General features: G+C 39.4%; 2 protein-coding genes across 2 annotated transcripts; both read right to left on the bottom strand.

The window, feature by feature from the left end:
- Window positions 1-6904: 6904 nt before the first annotated feature.
- eif2b2 (eukaryotic translation initiation factor 2B, subunit 2 beta) lies at window positions 6905-11406 on the bottom strand. Its single transcript, XM_004083762.5, has 8 exons — window positions 11141-11406; window positions 10561-10681; window positions 7937-8088; window positions 7682-7845; window positions 7519-7614; window positions 7305-7442; window positions 7164-7230; window positions 6905-7095 (listed from the first exon to the last, which is right to left on the bottom strand). The coding sequence occupies exons 1-8, from the start codon at window positions 11310-11312 to the stop codon at window positions 6938-6940; spliced, it is 1068 nt and encodes a 355-aa protein (XP_004083810.1). The 5' UTR covers window positions 11313-11406; the 3' UTR covers window positions 6905-6937.
- A 1972-nt stretch (window positions 11407-13378) lies between these two features.
- tmed10 (transmembrane p24 trafficking protein 10) lies at window positions 13379-19554 on the bottom strand. Its single transcript, XM_004083763.5, has 5 exons — window positions 19286-19554; window positions 17898-18018; window positions 17643-17716; window positions 14483-14609; window positions 13379-14392 (listed from the first exon to the last, which is right to left on the bottom strand). The coding sequence occupies exons 1-5, from the start codon at window positions 19463-19465 to the stop codon at window positions 14271-14273; spliced, it is 624 nt and encodes a 207-aa protein (XP_004083811.1). The 5' UTR covers window positions 19466-19554; the 3' UTR covers window positions 13379-14270.
- Window positions 19555-22775: the final 3221 nt, after the last annotated feature.

The following is a 22775-nucleotide window of genomic DNA, read 5'->3' as shown; positions in this document are numbered from 1 at the left end:
CCACAGAAATGAATAGGCAGCATGTGTCCTCTGCATGATAACGCCAGTGACCCTGACTGATCCGGCTGTAGAAACCTCTGTGAGAAAACACATGTCTGTGTGCCTTTTGCGGATATGAGATAACACTATTTCACACATAAAGGAAGCCGTATTTGAAAATGATCCGCAAGCGCTGGTGGGTCCTGTGGATGTTTTACATTTTTAAAGTGTGCATTAAAACCAGGATGGATCCAGAAGGGACACTTTCCACACAATTATCTTCAACAGTTCATTTCTGAAAATACATTTACTTTCTCCTATGGTTTGATTTTTCTCTGCATGCCTGTTCTGGCAGTCAGGTTTAATCTACTGCATGTGAGCAGCTCAGTCACATCAACCCCACCTCCCTCCACCAGCCACTCTGCACCATCACCGGCTGTAATTGTTATTTAACGGATTAAACATTCATCCTTCCTGAGCAGACCCCCTCAGGGCCGGATGACAGCATCCCCGTGTTCACACAACACCCCCATCACACGGGATGCTGCTCTGACGGCAGTGTTTGTGCTTAAAATTCAATTACCCGCTCACTGATAGCTCTCTGGGGTGCTAAAAGGAGTGGACACGGAGCTGCGGATGATTTCCCAGGAGGCCTCTGTCTCCGCTGCACATCTCCAGCTGGATCTGTTTCATGGCTTTACTCATCAGTGACAGACGCAGATGGAGCATGAGCTGCTGTCACACACCTGCACACAGCAGCGCACACAGAGACAAAACACATGCTGCTTCCATAGCATTTAGACTGGGCTTTGAAGAGAAAAAACATTCAAATACCAGCGGTTTTTATAGATTAAAATAATACTTCAGATGTTCAAAACATCTCTTGACCTAGTTCTCAGAATACCGGCGTAAAGAAACAAAAAAATGAGATTATTAAAGCAATGAAGCAAGGAAATTACAGTATTTTATTGGCAGCAGTTTACTGTAACATTAATACAAAAATTTATTTTACAGTGCCTTACAGTGTTCTAAAAATACAATACATCACTGTAAAACTAGTCAATTCTTTTAATTTTTTTTAACTGTTTTGTATTATTATTATGTATGTTTATCACCAATGTTGGAGTACTTGTTGCTTTCAATATATATTATAATAATTATTTTATAATTAGCTCGTGCTGGTTTACGGCGCCTTCCATGCATGAAACCAGGGTTCGACTCCAGGCTGCTCCCTGTTCCCTTCTCTACCTCTGCCGGTTCCAAGCCCGGTTTGAGAAGGTTGCGTCAGGAAGGGCATCCGGCGTAAAACATTGCCAAATATACCATGCGACTTGTTCGCTGTGGCGACCCCTGATGGGAGAAGCCGAAAGTGGATCATCATAATGATCACTGAAACGTTTCAATTACAATTAATAAACTGTTTATTTTCTTCACTTGATCTGCAATGTGTAGAAATTATTACAGGTTTAATGTGATCTATAGATAATCAATGATTATTTCACATCAGTTACCTAAAGTGTGAATCATTCATATTTGCTGAAAAGATGTAAGAATTCTTTCTGAGTATAATTAATGAGAACTCGATTTTAATTTACGTGATAACTTGATCTGCAGTGTGTAGCATTGATATCTGAATTAATAGGAACTTGTGTTCTGATTATAACCAATGAGTATTACTCATGTGTTAAGTGTGTGATTAACGTTACTGTTTACTGAAATCATGAATGAATGTTTTGTGAAGATAATCAATCATGACTAAGCACTTGATTTTTGATCGATCTGATCAGAACCGGATTACAAAAACTGTAAAACTATCAAATGAATTAACTCAGTAGGGGTGGGATTATATAAACTCGCTTCCTCACTCCTTTTTAAGCAATAAATCAAGCTCTACTTGACTTTAGTAAATAATCACTTTATTTAATTAAGCAAATGTGACTGACTTGTGTCTTTGTTTTTGTTTGTTTTATCTATGCATTTAATCAATTATGTAATAAGCTTGACAAATCTGTATAATTTTTTTGTTGTATTGTCTACAATTAATGCTTGAAATAAAACCAAATCAATCAATCAATGCATATTAACATCGGTATGCACCAAAAGGGTTAACTTTAAGATTCAGCTCATTCATTCATTTTCTATGCCGCTTTATCCCTTTCGGGATCACGGGGCTGCCGGAGCCTATCCCGGCCACTTGTGGGCGAAGGCAGGGGGGACACCCTGAACAAGTCGCCAGTTTGTTGCAGGGTAGAATGTCCTCACTCACACACCCATTCACTCCCGCACTCACACCTAAGATTAAGATTCAGCTTTTGTACAGAAATACATCCTTTTAGCACCTTGAATGCAGATATTCCAGTTTGGAGCGACAGGTAGGGCTCCACAGGTTAGCCACGTGCCTCAGAGGCCCCCGGGGGTCCACAGGGGCCCCATGGGAACACTCGACATGCCGCTGACCTCATTCCACGCTAATTACAGCTCTCATTTCTGCGCTTGTACGAGGAGCACAAGCTCTGATGACAACAAAAACTGTCTGATGCTCAGCATCACCAGGCAGCAGCTGGGACCGCTGGCTGCAAGACAATCCCCTCCCCCTCCCTGGGGGATTAGAGAGCGTCAATGGGTTTAGGTTGATGCTTTCACGCAAGCATGGATCATTTCTCCAGTTTCACTTGGGCACAAAACCATTTACTAAATATTTGCTTTAGTCTGTTTCCTCTGGTGTAAAGAATGGTTTCGTCCTTGGACGGCAGCATGCGGCCCCTCTGGACGGATTGGCTCCGCGGACACTGTACTCCTCAGAGCCATCCGTCAACAGCCGGACAGCCTGACTTCAGTGCACGTCCCTCACTGTAAGCCTCCAGACTCAACCCAGTTTCACCCTGTCACATAAAAAAAATCTGTGAGAATCATGTCTGTGAGATGAAAAAGAAAATGAGATCTCCTCCTCCTCCTCCTCCTTCTCTTCCTCACACCAAGACGCGTTCATGAGCTGAAGACTAATCTGGCTGAGACACACCCATAAACACAGTGGATGTGTTTTTGGTACAGATTTCCCTGCTGGACAAAGACAGGAGCTATTTTCCTCCCTCCTCCTCATCTTCTCTGCTCTGACTTTGTAATCTGAGATGCTTTGGGTCTGTTTCCTTTAAGTTAGGAGTTTGGAAGTGTTGTCACCAACATTTGTCTGTAAACATTACCAAAATGTTCTTCCTCTGTTGACATTTTGTGATCTAAGGCAGCACAGAGTGAAGATACTCCTCCTGTGTCCTGTTCCCGTCGACCTTTTTCCCCTTTGGTTCCATTTCAGGAAAATTTAGGTCAAAGAACAATGCAGTCCCTCTGCAGAGCCGAGTGGGCTGCCAGCACCTTCACATCCCAGCATGCCACAGCATGTCACACTTGGCAAACTCATAGCAACTCTCTGTTGAAGGGAAGCAGATTCTGGATGAAGCAGGGGCGACACTCTGTGGGGAAATTCAGAGGGATTAAATCTAGCTGCTCTGATAAAAATGTATTTCAGTTCATCAGTGCACTTACTAATAATCCAGTTTTTATCAGACTATTAAACAATTTATGCACAAAGAATTATGAGCGGAAATTCCCATAAAACGAAGTTTGGAAAAGATGATTTCAGTGGACCCTCCTACAAAAAACTCTAAATATTGTGGAACAGCTTTGTACTAGGAAAGAATATTTTAGCTCTTTTTTTCAATACAAGGTAATTTCAAGTTTTGTTTTAATTTAGACTTTTTTTTTAACCCTTGTGCTATCCTAGGTACTTTAACACTGGGATTGAGGTCATTTAGACCCACTAGACAGTGCTCTGAACCTTTTTTCTTCAATGATTTGTGATCTTCACTTGTGTCCATGGATTACATGTAAGGGTGGGGTCATCTAAGATAACACAAGGGGTAAGTGGGAAGAACCATTAGCCTGGGTGTAATGAGGAAATTGTTCAAATAAAAACAGAAGAATGAAGACAGTCTGAACTGTGAGCTAAAAAGGATAAATGAACATGACGCATTTTTGTTTATTCACAATTTTTCAGGCTTACTATACCACACAAAGCAGGAGTGTCACAGGATGTTAAATTGGACTGATAGACCTACACATGCAGTATTTACAAATATATATATATATTAAATAAATAAATAAGTAAGTAAATAAATAAATAAATACTTGCAGTATTTATATAAAACTCAAGGAATAACCACTCTAGTGAAACAAAACAGTACATTTTTTATTTATAAATAATAATAATAAATAAATAAATACTTATTTTATTTATTTTTTGACTAATTTTTTGGGAACCATTTTTTTTTGCGATTTAGTCAAAAAGAAAGGGAAAAATAAAATGCAATATCAGTCAAAAGGCTCAAGAATTTCAGAGTTATAACATCTGATCTAGAATAAAACTGGGGGTTCTTCCAAATGTCCATAGCTGTAACACTTTTATGCTCGTGTGTTGATCTTTGTCCTGTTTGTTTGTTTTTTGTTTTTTTTTGTGAAATATGTCCTACCTATTTTTAGTAGCTAAAAAAAAATCATGACAGTGATTTTGAATGATTTTTTATTATACTGTATGTGTATAATTTTTCAAGTTAAATTTCATCACTATCACTTAAAATGTCCTGTTTGAGGATTGTGTTACTCAAGTGCAACCTTCTAACCATCAGGGAAGGGTTGCATCTCAGCCCTTCTGTTATTTATGATTTGATACTGAAAAACATAAAACACACATTAAACACTTGTTTGTATGACAACACAGCAGGCTCGCTTTCTGCCTTTCTATCATCTCCTCTACAGCTCCCCCACGTGGATGAAAATTGATGTTACAACTTTAACTTTAACAACTTTGTCTCAAAAAAATCAAAGAACATTCTGCTTGATTTTGATACTAAGCTATCTCTGCAATTCTATCTGATAAAACTCCTGATTTTATTAACATAGCATTTTATTTAAAAAACAAAAATTAGCAATAAATATCCAAATTTCTTTAAATGTATTGCTAAAATCAGACAGTATTTACACACTATTTCACTCAGTATCAACAAAAAACAATTAAAACCCATCAACTGTTTCTGGTTGACAAAATAATATGTTGATTTTTTGTTTGTTGTTTTATTATTGTAACCCCCCTGGCTAACACATGGCAAAGTTGCAGTATTTTTCTGAAAAAGTTCTCTAATGTCTCTATTATATTTCCTGGAATGCGGTGTAGAACAGATTTTTCCAATAGTGGATAAAAAAAGAGATTTTGCACCAAAAACCTTAGGATATTCTCCAGAATTAATTGGATCAATATAAGAAAATAGGAAAATATCAATAAACACTTAAAACTATTTAAGTGTTGATCAATTATTTATTTAGGAACCAGCAATCAAAGAATATAAATTTGTGTTTATAGATAATATATTTGTTGTTCCAGATCATATAAAAAAAAACAACATAAAGACGGCTGGATCCACTTGAAGATTTCTGGAGACGGTTCCTGCCGGTGACCAAAGGGGGAGACAGAGCTCTGACTTCTGACAATAACTGAGTTGTGTTTGTAGATAAATAACCATGAGAGGAAAGTCTGGCAGTGAAAAGCGAGCTTATCTACTTCATAATTACAATGTAAAAAAATGTTTACTCCACCAAGTTGGTCAATATATGGGATTACATTCCATATAGTACTTGTAGATTGATATGACACTGTGGTGGCCTCAGTGGTCCTTTATGGAGTTGTGTGCTGGGCGGGGGGGCAGTACAGGCAGAGACAGGAGGAGGCTTAACTAACTGGTTAAGAAGGCCGGCTCTGTCCTGGGCTGCACACTGGAGTACATGGAGGAGGTGGGGGACCAAAGGATGTTGGCTAAGCTGACATCCATCATGGATACCCCTCCCACCCCCTGCACCAAACTGTAGAGGCGCTGACCAGCTCCTTCAGCACCAGACTGTTACACCCATAGTGCAAGAAGGAGCTACAGCAGGTCATTCCTCCCCACAGCCATCAGACTGTCCAACACCGCGTTACAGCGACACTCCACGGACCCTCGCGTGTTTTGTCTTTTTCATTTACTAATTTTATTTATTTTTACAAACTGTTGTAGTCGTTTTTCAGCTGTTTTTTTATTCTTTAACAGTTGCTTTTGCTGTGTATTTGTACTTATTTAATTTTGTTTACATTTAATTTACTTTGTCAGAGTATCTATAATGTTTTCTGATGTTATTTATCTATAATGTTGTTCTGAAGGTCACTATATCCTCTGTGTATGCCCCTTTTTTGCTGTTTGTATTTCTGAATGTCTTCTTTTGCTGCTGAAGATAAGAGAATTTCTCCATTGTGGGATGAATAAAGTTAATCTAATCTAATATTTGAAATTGTTGGATCAGATCCAGTTTAAAATTGTTTGGTAAAGAACAGAAGCAACTGTATAGACCACCATGTTCATATGTATTCAGTTGTTTCATTTTGTGGACCTGGTTATTCTGTACCAAGTAGAAAATTTTACTCAATAAATGAAACCAAACTTTAAAACCTTTCTGCCACTTAGCTGCTATGTTTTCTGCTACAAAACTGCACAACACAAGCTTCCCAAAGTACCTGACAGACCAGAATCTAAAATTAAATTGTTTGAAATAAAGTGCGCTTCCAAGAAATTGTTCAAGCACCAGTTCTTGATTCCCATCCTTAATCATAATTCCCCTAATTTAACAGTAAAATCTGTCCAACACAAGACGCCTTCAGCAAATATAAGAAAACCAGTCTTAAAGTAACGGATACCTTATTTCTTTTTACGATTTTTTTAGTAAAACATGATCTTTTAAAAGTGAAACTCAACATATTTTTCTTTTGAATTTCAACCAACTAACAAAAAAATCCCTTTGAGTTGAGGATGAACATCCTTGGGGCAGAGAATACAAAGAAACAGAAGCAGAAACAATTAGGATAATTTATTTGTTAGGTGGATTAAAGCTCGTGATCCTCCGGATGGTACAGTTCGCTCATCAGACGGTAGATGTATGACGGAGCGTGTCCTCCAATGTTTGAGATAAACAAGGTAATGAGCTCAGGAGGGACGTAGTCAAACACCGGACAGTGTACGTTCACCTTTGAGAGGATCTCACCTGAAACACAAATAATCTGGTAAAGTTGACAAAAACATAAAAGTGGTTGTATGGGGGGGAGCTGTTACCTTCAGTGAAAGGGAGCACCTCATGAGGGGAGACGAACTTATGGAAGGTGTCCTCTTCATTTGGAAACTGAAGACAGTAAGAAGTTTAATGGTCTGTGTTTGAAGAACCGTGGAAGTCAGAGTTCTCTGAGGGCGTCTCACCTGCGGGGAGAGCTTGAACATTGGAGCACAGACGATGAGCGGTGTGGAGTGGTGTTTGGCTGCGAGGGCGAGAGTGTGCGTCCCGTTCACGGCCCTCAAACCGCCGTTAGCCAGAACCGTCTGAGTACCGATGATGACCTGCAAAGAGACCATCACCCAACTCAGCTGCAAATCCCAATCCCACCATCTTTACATGTTTATTGTCCTGACCAACCTTATTAACCCGGGACATGACGGCAAATATGGCGGCATCTGGGATGACAGTCGTCTCGATGCCGTCTGTGGACAGGTGGGTCGCCATCTCATGTCCCTGATGGGAGGCTACATTTTAAAACCGCCTTTTATGGGAGAAGCGATCATCTCAGGTCTGCAGATACCTGACAGAAGGGGGCGCACTCCGCCACGATGACGTGGAACTTGCGTTTGCGTGCAGCGTTTTTGAGGAAGGCCTCCACGGTGCGCGAGCGCCCGATCGTCATGATCACCTCGTTGGAGTGGATGTGCTCCAGAGCTTGCATGGCAATGTTGTCCGTCGTTCCCTCTTAAAGTTAAATAAAAAAAAATAAAGAAAAGGAAACTGTTTCTGAGGAATTTAGATCCAGATACAAGTTTGATAGTAGATTATAAATTACCCAGCTCAGTCAGCAACTCGTTGATGGCCTCGATGACGTTGGCTCTGAGAGAAGCGAAATGCTGCCTGAAGTTCTCCTCACTGAGTCCTCCAGAGGTCAGCATTTTGTGCAGAGACTCCTGCTGGTCTGCTTCCTCGCTGCTCCCTCGAGACCTGCAAAGGGTTCAAACAAAAAAAAAACCTGGAGGAATCAGAGGCACCAAACCAGATGTGCAATCAGCCCAGTATGGTCGCAAAAAAAAAAACAAAAAAAGCAGCACGTATTTAGTTACCATAACAACCATAATGATTTCTTTTTCATTGTGATTTTAAATGTATCTAATCTGATCATTTCCCTTGTTTTTATGAAACACATTTGTGGATCCTGAGCCATGGGGAAAGCTTGTCAAAAGATCTACGGGAACGGTAACTGATCTGTACTAAACAGGAAAGGGATAAGAAGATATTTATGGAACTGAGGATGCCAGTCAGCAGTGTTCAAATGTGAGGGGTTCTATTGAAACCAAACCACCATCACGAACATTTCTGCCAGAAAACTCGTTAGGGATGCAAAGAAAAACCCCACAGCTGTGATCCAAGGTTAAAATAGTTTCGGATTTTTTATTAGTTTTAGTTTTTGTTTCGTTTTGAATTTTTGTTTTTAAATTTATTTAGTTTTAATTAGTTTTTAGAGGCAGCTTTACTAGTTTTTATTTTTTGAAATTGCTTCGTTTTAGTTTAGTTTTTATTAGTTTTAGTGTTAGTTTTAGTTTTTTCTTCTTTTTTTTTGTAAATTAGGATATTTGTCAGGTGCATGATTCAAAATCACCAGAATAAGTATTGTATAATAAAAACTCAATCAAAGATCCATTTTGAAACACTTATTATTCAGAGGACACAAGGACAACCATCCTTAAATTAAAATACAACAGCCGATAACAGCATTACGTTATCTGCTCTCGCTTCTTTTTCGGGGGAGGGCGGGCGACAGGCTAGCTTGTCTAGGTACCGTTGATTTGCGTTTTTGTGTGCGCTTTTTAAATGTACTTTTAGATTCGTAGGGTTTTTCCCTTAGAGGAGCGTTCCACAAATTTTGTCTCCTGCTTCGACTACAAGGCACTTACTTTAGTTTTCGACACTGTTATATTAAAAAAAGTCCCAAATAGGACTCTCCCGCTTTCTCCCAACTTTTAATGCAGCCATCACGCTCATGTAAATGTCTATGACAACGCTAACCGGCAGTGTCTGACAGACATCATGTGACGTCACAGACAACGTGATGCCGCAGGGGTCAAATACACAGTAAAACTAGCAGCGTGAAGTAAATAGATTTTATTTCAACCCAAAAGACTTATGTATTAACAAAGATGAAAACTAAGTCTTTTTTGGGGTTAATATTATTTAGTTTCAGTCCGTTTTATACACACAACAAACAGTTTTAGTTAGTTTTCGTTTTTTTTAAAACTCTCGTTTTATTTTTATTTCAGTTAACGAAAATGTTTTTTCAGTTCTAGTTTTAGTTTTTTCGTTCGTTTTCGTTAACTATAATAACCTTGCTGTGATCCAGGACCCTCTGAAAAACTGTGGTGTGGATGTTTCAAGATGTACAATTAAAAAGGCACCTGGAAAAATAAATGGGCTGCACGGCCGAGTCGCCAGAAGAAAACCTTTTTGACGCCAAAAAGCAGCTGACAATATGCCACACAGAACAGACACACGCCTCCAAACTTCTGGACCATTAGTGATGAGACCAAGATTGACATTTTTGGCCAAAACCTTAAACGCTACATTTGGAGAGGAGTCAACAAGGCCTGTGATGAAAAGGACACTATTCCTACTGTGAAACACGGAGGTGGATCGCTGATGGTTTGGGATGTGTGAGCTACAGAGGCACAGTGATGGCGGATAAATGCAGCACTTTATCAGAAGATACTGGAGGAAAACCAGCACTTCTTCAGCTCAGGGGGTGCTCATGGGACGCAACAATCCAAACCACAAGGCCACGCCCACCTGTCATTGGTTCCAACAGAATATGTAGACGGTTGTGGAGTAGCTGTCTCAGTCTCCTCACTTCAATATTATTGAGCCACTCTGGGGAGACGTCAAGTTAAACAGCCCAACAATTTAAAGGAACTTGAAGTTTTCTGCCTTTTACCATTAGAGAAAATCAAGAACCTCATCCACAACGACCACAAGAGACCTGAAGCTGTTATTGATACAAAAAGAGGCAATACAAGGTATTAAGAACTGGAGTATGTTAACTTTTGAACAGGGTCATTTGGGGAGTTTCTGTTGTTCTTATGATTTCAAGGTGTGAACACTGTCGTTTAAAAATAAATGGCTTAATCTAACCACTAACCACAAGTGAAACAAGTTTGTGTTATCAATCCTGTTCTCTAAAAAACGTTTAAAATCCTTAATTTCTTCCAGGATTTGTAAACTTCTGAGCAGAACTGTATAAGGAAACTCAAAACATACAACCAGAAGAACTTTTTACCAATAAACCATGAAAAATGTTTTTAATGGAAACAGAAACTATAAACGTATTAAATGAAGTATTTTTTGGTGAGGATTTTCAGTCTGATAAATAATAAGTCTTTCTGCGTGTGCCTGAAACACACAGGTGAGTTCTGGGGGAATCCTCACCTGGCGTATTCCTCTCTGACGATCTTCAGGACCCTTCGGATCATGTTCCCCACCGTGGTCTCCGAGGGCTGAGCGGCCGTCATTCTCCTTCCCTCTTTTCGGATTATTTCCATCAAATCACCTGAAACAAGATCAAACTTTTTCTTTTATTTTGGTCATTCTTGTGCAACATAGAGACTGTCTACAGATTGATTTCATGTTGGCAGTTTTATTTTATTTTACAGACTAATTAAAACACACATAAATATTAATTAAAATATCCTCCAAGGGCGGAAAAATCTAAATAAAGTAAAAAAACTTTGTAAAAAAGAATATTTGTGTTAAATTGGTTGAATCCTCTCTTACTGGAGGTCAAACAATCACATATGAATAATACTATTTTGCTTTTACTCAAACACATGTTAAACTGGTCAAAAGTTTAAGAATTTTTTAACATTTCCACCTTTTCACTGAAATTCATTCAGTGCAACGTCTTTGCTTGCTGCATTCAATTTAGGGTTCCCTTTCCTTTCTTGTGACCATGGCAACGCTTCCAAACTATGACTTGGAGGTGTGGAATTAAAAGAGCAGCCTGACCCACCTGCGCTGCTCCACCGGGCCTGTGCGGTGATCCTGCGGAGCAGGGCTGTCGTTTCCCGGGCTGTCTCCGCGGAGCTCCGCAGGGGCCCGGTCCCGCTGCCCCCACGCTTCAGATCGGACAGGAAGGCTTCCAGCCTCTCCGTCAGGTCTGTTTCTTTGTCTGGACCAGGCATGGTTCCGATTAAAAAGCCCACTCAAGCCAAAAAACAACTCCCTCGCTCTGTCAGAAGGATAAGGAGGAAACACTTTCGAACCACTTCCGGGTGAGGGGGACGGTCCTTTTCTCTGATTGGTGGCTTTAAAACAGGGCGTTACATCAAAACAAACACCTTACAAAAATGTTAAATATCTTTATTTATTTATCCATTTATGTATTTATATTAATGCGAAATGTAATATATTAATGATCCTGTGGCGGTGGATCACAAAAGCTATGTGTCTGACATTTTACATGTGGAAAACAGTATGGAGCGGACTGACTGACTGATGGATGAGTGGCTCTGACCCTTCATGCCATCAGACGGACCAGAGTGACAGAATGTCTGACGGCAAGAGGGCTCGTGAAGGGTTTCCCTCACTCATCTGCTGCATTGCCCAAAAATGTGCCTCCATACTTCAGGTTGACAGAGGAGTTTTCCGTGCAACACATAATGTGTTCAGAGCTCCTCAACTTATTCTTCCAGTCAGTTTACATCACCAACTGATCATTTTGGCACATGAAGGTCATCAAGGCTTTGCAAGAACCAAGCAGAGACTCAGAGATTTGTACTAGTGGCCTGGCAGGGATGACCAAGGGATACAACACGTTAAAGGGTGCCAACTGTGTCAAAGTAGTGATAAAACTGCAGTTCCTGCTGCAGCTCCACTTGTACCGGCGCCATTTCCTTCTTTGCCATAAGACAAGGTGGCAATTGACGTTGTGGGTTCTTTTGAGACTGCTGTTTGGGAATGTAAGTATGCAATCACACTGGTGGATGATCACAGTATGGCCAGAAGTGGGTTTTGCAGCTTCTGTTACAGCTGAGACGGTGATCTTCAGTTTTCAGCAGAAGTAAACCCAGTTTACTGTTTGCTGCGTTCCTGCAAAAGAATGAATTCACTACAACAGTTATGTAGGTTGCATTCTTATTTGAGTAAAAAGAGGAACATGTTGTGTTCTGATGTTACCACTAGGGGGCGATGCAAGATTCGACAATGTGATGGAGAAGAAGAGAAGTGTATAAAGTATATTCTACAAACACATTCTGTTCAAAGTGTTCCAGAATGAAGTTCATGTGTAAAGAAACGCCATCTGATCCTCACAAGATACCACTACTGGGAGCATTTTTATCATTTTGTCTCTGGGTTTTGTCCCAAGATAGATAAAGGTTTAAAAAGCAGGTTTTTACTGTATTTTCAGCTGAAATGAATGTTTTAAAATGCTACAACGACAAGTGCATTGGTTCATAAATGGATTCTCTGGCCTCAAGCAGTTGCAGCATCTGTCTGATGATGTGATGCAGGGTTATCAGGACTTTAACCCCTAACCCTTTATGAAGGACTTACAGATTTGGGAGGAGCTTGGTAGAGTTTTTAAATGATTGAACAATAAATAGGTTTGGATTTAGTGAACCTGCAAATCTGTCTGCCAGAAAATGGGTTTTGATTTGTTAAACACAATTTAAAACATTTTTTATGAGCTGCAAATATATTTAAATATTGCTCTCACACAAGATCTGTTCTGCGCTCTGGTTCCTGACAAGAAGGTGATCTTTCATAAACTATCAGATGAGATTTTTTTCTATATGCAGATAATAATCGGATCATCTGTAAAAGCATTGAGGTTTGAAATGTTAAAGCGGAAATATTTCAGGTAAATATCCTTTAGGGTTACGTTTTTAGTATGATAATTTCTTCCTCTTTAATACTTTTTTTTTTTGTTTAAGTTCTTAGCTAAGAGAAAAAAAAGGTCTGTGAGACAATGAGAGAAATATTTCCATCTTCTTTGAGTCAATAATGATTTAATTTTTTCCAAGTCAAATTTTTCAGTCAAAACAAGGATTTAGTCTTCATTTTAATCTATTACTATGCAGATTAATCTTAAAACGTCTCTTGCATTTAAATATTACAAATTATACAAGAAACTGTCAGCCAAAATATGAATGTATATTTTTCCAACATGTAAGTCACATAAAAATACCTCAAATATTAATTATTTTCCTAAAGCAATTTTCTTCCCCAAAATATGACAAAGGAATGGTTAATCCATCCACTATTTTATTGAATAAAAGCCCAATAAATTTACAAAATTGAACCCATCAGAAAACAACGAGCATCTTCTTTCATCCACATTCACGTAACCCAAACCTCAAAACTAAGAAAGAAAGACTGGATGGATCTCCAAGTTCTGTTATGGAACCTCAAGTTTTTACATTTAACAAAAAAAAAAAAAATTAAGTTTGGATACTTTTACATTTCTTGTCACAACGTCCAACCACCTCTGTCTGACAGAAATGCTGTAGGAGTCGGGGTACGAGTTGTTATTTTGGATTCTCAAGTGTCCTGAAAACAAGACGTGAAGATTTGTGGAAGTGCCCTAATTTACAGTCAACAGATTATTCATCTGAAAACAAACAAAAATATGAAGAAGAGACCAAGTAGAAAATGCCTCATGGATACAAAAACGGTTAAACTGAGCTACTAAACATGTTTGCAAAGTCAGTGACAAAGCAGGAGTTCAGTGGTTTCCAATCATCTCAGACAGAGAACAGGTAGAAACAGCCTTCATGGTTGAACCCCAACTGAGCATGGGAGTTGGTTGGCGTGTTTTGTTTTTTTAAACAGAAAGGGAAAGACATTTGCTCATGGCACATTCATTCAACCGGAGCTCAAAAATAAAAAAATCCAATGCTCAACTTATCAAAGAAACAGGTTCTTATCAAGTCGGCTGCAACATTCAAAGCCCTGCAGAGCTTCCCATGTTCCAACCCACTATATAAGTATCTTTTTCTAGAGGACATCCATGACACCATCAGCCTTGAAATTCAGATCTTGAGCTCCTTAACCCGACTTGCTGTTGTTTGCTGAAGCTAGTCCAAGGAGGGTGGATGCTGGGGCGCGTCCCACGAGGCCTCCAGCCTGAGGAAGTGGCTCTACTCGATCAGCTTCTTTGCTTTAAAGAAGCGCCTCAGGTAGAAGACCTGCCAAGTGGCCAGCCCGATGAGACAGCACATGGAGAATATACTGAAGTACAAAACACGCGTGTTGGTCGACTCTGATGAGAGGAGGCAGAATGACACAGACATGTGGAACATTAAAACATTTGCTTTACGTCATTTTAATGTAATTTGGTTCGCTCTCTAACCGTTGGTGTCCCGCATCTCCTCCTCCCTCTTCTTCATATAGGCAAAGTCGTTGACGATGGACTCTGACAGGTCCTCCAGCCGCCGCAGCTCAACCTCCAGAGGCTTCAGTTTCTCCACCTTTGCGATCTGCAGCAGCAGAACAGAGAAAGTGTTGAAGGGATGTCTGTCCCATCTGTGTCCAGCAGGTGTCACTCTTGGGCACAGGTGTTGGGAACCAGAGCAGCTGTCAGAGACATCTTGGTTTTCTACTTACAGGAAATACATTTCCCATTTGGAAATCCAAGGTAAAAATGAAACCATTTAAAGGTTTCAGGAAATGCAATAAAGCTTCTAATTACACCCAGATCATCCAAGAGTGTTCAAATGAAAGTTTGGAAACGATTTAAAACAATTTAAACATTGTAAAAACTCATTAAAAGGTTTTTTGTAGATGAACTTTGACTTTTTACAGTTCTCAGCCAGATTGCAAATAAGATGATTCCACTTTGGAAAATTCAGAAACAGATATCCTGGCCATCTTATCCAGAAATTTCTGCTGAAGCACACATAAGTGTCTGGGATTTCTAAACTGAAATGACTCTAGTGTTGAAATATTTCAATGGAAGACTGTTTCAGCAGGAAGAGCTTGAACATTCTGGCCCATCATCATGGGGTAGCAGAGTATAAACCTGCATTCAAAGGGAAACTACAGGCAGGACTGCGGCTGGTTGTGGCTGGTCTGTTATCTGTCTGAAAACGAGTCGGATACAAAGCGGCCTTCAATCCTGACGAGGAGGAAGAAGAGCTCGCATCTGCCAAGGACACATTCCTCATTGTTGTGCAACTGTTGGTTAGCATTTCTAGAACAACCTCTACAGAACAGTCTGCACACTTGTACAAAAGAATGAAACCGCAGACATCCATGAATACAAGCTCCACCCAGTTACCTGGAGACAGGTATGCGCCCTGAGCCATGAACACCTCTGAAGAACCTCCTTGACGTGCAGAGCCTGTCAGGTCAGCGTAAGCAGAGGGCGGAACTGAACATGTCATCCGCTCTCACTTCTGTTCTTGCTAGGATTTTATTGACGTTTTTAAAGAGCTGGAAAAAAACTGTGATGCCGAACTAAATCACATCTAAAAACAAAATTAAGCCCACATGGCTCAACCTTGGCCAAATGGATCCTTAAAAAGTAAAAGGTTTTTTAGGGGACCTTCATAGAATTTATATTTCTTTTTGTTGCATACAAATCTGTTTATATTTTCATAAAAATTACAATTTAATTTGTGTAATTAAAATAATTGTATGCAATGCTTTTATACCAATTATAAAGGTATTTTAATACATAAAACCTTGACTTATTTTGGGGGAATGTGCACCGTTTCACACATCGCTGATGTCAGCAGGTATTTATAAATGTAAAAAGAATCTTTAAGGATGCACTGATGTAGTTGTGATTTGACCGTGATGTCCGTGAACGCATCAGCGAGTTTGCATCCGACTGCATCATGCCGCTGCATTGCAACAACCTGTTTAATTGCCTCTAACGTCATTCTTTAACACCTGTGAAAGTTTCCCTGCAGCGCTGACATTCGTAGAAAATTCCCATCAAACACTTTTTAAGAAGAAACCAACAACTTATGGGCGGGGTGGAACAATGGTCATTCAGTCCAGTAAACGGGGCGGAGCTTCACAGCTCAGCAGTAAAAGCTAAACCCGGTGAAGTTGATAAAATGAAATGAGCGAAAATGAAAACATACTGGAGTCAAACTACCTGTAGACGTCAACCATCATCACTTTCATTCAGGATTTTATGTGTAAGCTGCCTGTGCTGTATTGCAGTGGTCCACAACCCCCCCTGCAGACCGGTACCGGACCGTGGGACAGTTGGTGCCGGGCCGCATTATTTATTGTATATTAATTGGTTCTGAGGGAATTTAAATTTTGGCCAATTCCTGGATTCTCCACCACATCCGACTCATTCTTGACGCTTGTCAAGCCGCTCAGTCACGTGTCAAAAATATATGCGCTACTTTCTTAAAGTCACCAAGTCAAAAACCTCCAAGACAGCAGATTCAACTCTAAACAAACTTATTTGGAAAGTTTCTTTTGGCAGAAACTATCCAGAGAGGAAACAGAAGCAGAGCCTCTGACTTTAAAATAAAAGAAATCTGCATTTAACGGACAAAAACCAGGAGTCTTTACTCCAAATACTTTGGACATAATAATAATAATAATAATTAAAAAAAATTTATGCCGAATATTCATCAGCTGGCTGTCTAATGTTATCAAAATGCTGCTAAAAAAGTTGCTCAAACTGTGGATTCCCGTTTATTATTATATTTGGGAAATAAAAGGTTTTAGAGACAGGTTTTTTTTGCATTCATCCACCCCTCCTTAGAAGTCAGAGTAAGCTGAAGTTGAAATGTGACGGATTTTTTAGCTCCACTTTGACAAATATGGGATTTCATATATATCACATTTGAATGGGTCCTACACAAAATCTAGTTTAAAGCAGCGGCAGATATTTTACAGAGGATGAAGATAACCTGTATTGTTAAAAGCTAAAGAAAACTAGAAGCTAAAGGACAAAAAAAAACACATTGGGCCCCCACATCAGCCAGTCGGTGAAAACGTGGTCTGACATTTGATTGGTCCGTGCTCTGAAAAAGGGCAGAGACCACTGCTTTATCCCAGAAATGAGGCTGATTACCAAAAACTGAAAAGTCTCGTACAAAAACAAAAAAGAGAAACAGAAAGTGACCCGTAGAGACAACAATCATTACTGGTTCCTACGGCCTGCACAAAATCGTGCGCCTTCAGCAAGAGAACACACAGCTTAAGTGAAAACCATGAGCTAATTGTTTGTAGGGGAAAATCACTGTTCAAACACCATCAACCTTACGTCAGAACAGCCTTTAATAGCAGGTACCAAAACCTGCAATGGATCAAGCTGCTTAATGGACCTGACCGGCAAACAGTAAAAAGCTAGAGAACAGAAAGTCTTCTTCCTCATGGTGCTGGTTTGGTTTTTTTTGTGGAGTTTGGTGTTTTATCTTCAATAATAAATTAACAAAAATCTAAATATTGATATTGGACAAAGTCTGTTTGATGATCTTAATAAATCTCCGGTGTATTTCTGGATAAATAGACGTTCAGGTTGAGTTTTTGATCCGTACCTCTTCATAATTTTTGGCTTCCACACCGTGCTTCATGTCCAGATTAACAAGCTGATCGGGCACTCTTCCAGTTCCTGCAAAATTAAAGTCACATCAAACATAAAATTAAACTTTTAATAGCAAAATGTTGGTTTTCTGTCATATTCTGACATTGTAATTGTATTATAATCGACATAAATTACAGAAAAACCTAAATCTTCCATTCTTCCTTCACTCTGAATGCCTCTGCTTTCCTGTCCTTAAAACCGTACTTACCCAGCGGGGACTTGCTCTCAAAGCACACCTCAAACATGTCATAGTCCTCTGTGGTGAAGGCAAACTTTCCTTTAGTTGCATCTTCCTTGGAATAAAGAGTGTGGGTAGATGAATCTGTGATCTATATAAAAAACAGAAAATGATAAACGACCAGAAAGAAATCAGCAGATTAGTACTTTTCAGTGTTTCAGCAGTTGAAATTTGACACAACTCCAGTTGTTTTTCATTGTCTAACTAGCCAGTTCCAGCTACTCTCAATCAGGGTTCCTACAACTTTACACCAGATAAATGTGACTACTAAGGTCATTTAGAGCAAAATGTAATGCTTATTTAACAGACAGCTCCAAACATGTCCTTCACCGGTGTCAACAAAGATCAAATTGAACTTTTCTCAAACTAGAGCAGATTAAATTTGCAGGTCATTTTTGCGCTGCTTGCGAGTTGGCAGTCAGAGGTGGCCCGCCTGTCATTGTCCTGTCATGAGATCGCACCACAGGCTTCGTAGTTTGGTTCCAACTTTGATACCAATTGTGAGGTTAGAAGAGGTGGAACTTAATAGGTTGGGATTTAGATCCCAAATTCAAAGAGAGAAGCCATTGAGCCCCATTTTTAAAGTCTTAGGGTGGTCACTCTAGGGGAGACTCTACCGCCTTCTTCTTCATTTTTAAGATATTTCATAAATAATCACAAAAATGAAGCACATTTTGACACAATAATTTAAGACAGATTACCATTTTCGGGGTGATTGTTATGGTAAGGCCCTACAAAAAGCGCTCCAATGCAAGTATGAATAGAGAGTATTGCTAAATGTTTAGAAAATGACGTATATTAATTTTCAAGCTTACCGTTTTAGTTTTAAAAACGTGTTTGGCTGCTAAATATATATATATATATATATATATATATATATATATATATATTGATGGCAGGACAAGAACCGGTCAAATTATCCTTAAATGAATGTATGAGAGGCTAAGGCAGCTGTCTGAATGGACGGTAAGACTGACGTGTACAGCAGAGAAATGGATATGATGACATCGTCTCGACAGTTTCGCATAAACACACTGAAATGCCGCGGTAAAAGCACATTCAAGCGTTTTAATTATTAATTATAAACACGATAACATGTTTTTAGGTTAAACAAGGAAGGAAAAGGGTGGAAATATACGAACGAGCTAGGGAAAGCTAACTAGTCCTTAGCCGCTAAAACCAGGAAAACGAGTTTCCGGCCTAGCTTAGCAAGAATGCTAACAGCATTTGGCCTCCCTTCATTCATTATTTAACAATAATTATCGATTAAAACATGCCATCAGTGGGGATTTTTTTCACAGGTATACAATCATTGCTGGCTGAATAAAGAGGGTTAGCCTCCTTAGGTCGGAGTTCACCTTGAGATGAGTTTTGGTGTTTGGTTGCTCGGTCAAGTCATACTCTCCAGTGACGAGCACATCTTTGTGGATCTCCTCCCGCAGACACTTTCTGGAGTTGACCGGTAAAAAGAAAGAGATAGAATAAACCGATTCTAGTAGAACCGGCAGTAGCAGCAGCAGCGCTGTGACTCGAGCCATGGCTACCTTCGATCGACCGACAACCAGCCAACTCAACGCCGTGCTTTGGTTGTCATAAAAGGGTCTCAACAGCAATAGCGCCCCTATCGTCCAGGAGGGTTAGTGCGTTGTTTCTGGTTAAAATTGGGTTAAACGTTGACATTTAAATTCCTTTATTTACATGGATGCATCATGAAAAAAAATTTTTTTTTCAAAGTTCCACCTTTTTAAACTAATGTATTTTTCATAGCCAGGCAAATTTGGTTTTGTGATGTAAATTTGACAAATGAATCAATGTGTTTTTATTTTGTGTCAAACCAAACGCCAAACTACGGAGCCCCTAAAGGGCCATTGATAGGAAAAAAAATTTTTTTTTGAAGTAAAAAAATTTTTTTGAAGTAAAGAAAAAAAAACTAACTGGTGCGCACCAGTTAGTTTCAGGTGCGCACCACTTAGTATCAGGTGCGCACCAGTTAGTGTCAGGTGCGCACCAGTTAGTTTCAGGTGCGCACCAGTTAGTTTCAGGTGCGCACCAGTTAGTTTCAGGTGCGTTTCAGGTGCGCACCAGTTAGTTTCAGGTGCGCACCAGTTAGTTTCAGGTGCGCACCAGTTAGTTTCAGGTGCGTTTCAGGTGCGCACCAGTTAGTTTCAGGTGCGCACCAGTTAGTTTCAGGTGCGCACCAGTTAGTTTCAGGTGCGCACCAGTTAGTATCAGGTGCGCACCAGTTAGTTTCAGGTGCGCACCAGTTAGTATCTGGTGTGCACCAGTTAGTTTCAGGTGCGCACCAGTTAGTTTCAGGTGCGCACCAGTTAGTTTCAGGTGCGCACCAGTTAGTTTCAGGTGCGCACCAGTTAGTTTCAGGTGCGCACCAGTTAGTTTCAGGTGCGCACCAGTTAGTTTCAGGTGCGCACCAGTTAGTATCAGGTGGTCACCAGTTAGTTTCAGGTGCGCACCAGTTAGTTTCAGGTGCGCACCAGTTAGTATCTGGTGCACACCAGTTAGTATCAGACGATATCAGATAGTTGACCTGCTTGCTCATTGTGCACCAAGTAGCCACAGTTGTCTTGAGAATGGCTAAAGTTGAGGATATGGACCTTGTAAACTTTCTGAAAACACGAAATATTACTGACAATGTCATTATGTCACCTGAAACTAATTGGTGCGCACCTGAAACTAACTGGTGCGCACCTGAAACTAACTGGTGCGCACCTGATACTAACTGGTGCGCACCTGAAACTAACTGGTGCGCACCTGAAACTAACTGGTGCGCACCAGTAATTTATTTTTTTCCTTTTTACTTAAAAAAAAAATGTTTTACTTACTGTTTTACTTTTTCATCAATGGCCCTTTAGGGGCTCCGTACCAAACTGAACTTGAGACTTAAAATTTAAACAATAAAGCAATAAATAAAAATGACAGTAGAAAAATTATATGACACAGAGTGTGGTGACAATGTTTACCATTTTATTTGCTGAATTTTTAAAGATTTCAATTATATTGAAATAAACGAATTACAAGTCTCTCAACAATGTTTTTAAGGGACTAAAAAAGTACACTAATAGTTGTAATGCTATGCTACAATTAAATTTGACAGTACTGATCGAAAAATTATTGCTTTAACGTTAGCAAAAATGACCTATTTATTACTTTGTTAATTGGGATTGTTAACCCTTATGCCATCTTAACTGACCCCACCCTTGCATTGACGTGTTCTCCCTACCATGACAAAGGTGGATAAAGGTGGAAAGATTTCATGTAATCCATGGACACCAGTGAAGATCACAAATCATTGAAGAAAAAAGGTTCAGAGCACTGTCTAGTGGGTCTAGATGACCCCACTCCCAACGTTAAAGTGCCTAGGATAGCACAAGGGATACACCATAACTATTGAATATTAAGTCACAATTTGAAAATGAGATCTGGTTTTGTCCACAAGCTATGAAATCTGGCAGCAATAAAAAAAATGAAAGTGACTAAATGAGGTATTTATAGATACTAAAATGTAAATTTGAATAAACTAACAAAATATCATTATCCTTTTGTTAAAAGTCTCTCAGACAACAGTAAAACTTGTATTGTTGTCCAAAAAGTCTACTGAAAAAATTAAAACAATATATAGTAACTCTTTGTAACTGAGTAATAGAGCAAATCTTCATCAAAGCATGTTACTGTAAGAGTAAAAAAGGTGGTGCAATAAAATGACCTTAAATAGCTGAATCGTCTGACTAAAATTTAAAGCAGTGATTAAAGTTTTTTAAAAAGGTATAAATACTATCGCATTTGCAAACTTTAAGTAAAAAGTTGATACAGTTTTTACAGGAATGTGGATTATCTGTATATAGTTTCAAATATATGAATATGTGCATTTGCATATATTTCCTAGGTATGCAAAATAATGTTAGTACAGGCAGAAAGGTGTTTTAAAAAGGCAATTAGGCATTGAATAAGATGATAGTTTCTCCCAATATATTTAATAATAAGAATTGATACTTCATTTTTCCCACAATGGGGAATTTCTTCTCCGTATTTTGACCCATCCCTTGGGAGGGCGGTGGGCTGCAGACTAGCCATGCTCAGGGGGGCGACAGCTGGCTGGGAAGAGCGAGGATTGATCTGTCAACCCTCCAGTTATAGGATGACCTGCTCTGCCGCCTGAGCTAAACTGCCACCCATAACCACATATACTTTATAGCCATGTTGGCTGTGAACACATCCAGGCTTCAGTAAAAGATCCTTAACAGTGAGTTATTTTAAAATCTCACAAACAAAGATCAAACTAGCTGCTTGCTAGACTTGTGAAGCAGTGATTCATGGTAGAGAAACCACATTTATTTAACACCCAAATTTCAACATCAATTTAAAAACAGGAGACTTGCCATCACTGTAATAGAGGAAAGCAAAACTTAAATATCAAATATTGGTTAATGTAGATATTGGCATATCTTAAATCAGCAAACATCTCCTGCGTTCAGATACACATTTACACAGTGTTTAGTTTTTAAAAACTCTGTTTTTTCTGTCAATATGGGGTTCAGCATCTTGTCCAAGGACACGTTGACTGCGGAGGCAGATTTGCAAACACCGGCTGTATCTCCTGATGTACAGCCACCTCCAAACTGAAGCACGGACACCGTTTATTGTGCGATAACAGAGTTAGCTCAGCTGTGCAACAGCATAGAAAAACGTGTTTATCCGAGCGAGGGCCCTTCCAAAAGAAAATGAACTTTTTTATTTTTTGACAATGTGTCACCTAAGAAATGACACAGTTATTTTACCAATTACACGCAATGGTTTTTCAATTACTGCACTCTCCTCCTATCTCCTAATGAT

Source organism: Oryzias latipes, chromosome 24 (genome assembly GCF_053564925.1).
Source record: "Oryzias latipes strain Hd-rR chromosome 24, Olatipes_Hd-rR_3.1".
Lineage (NCBI taxonomy): Eukaryota > Metazoa > Chordata > Actinopteri > Beloniformes > Adrianichthyidae > Oryzias > Oryzias latipes.
This window is presented reverse-complemented; position numbering and strand designations above follow the sequence as displayed.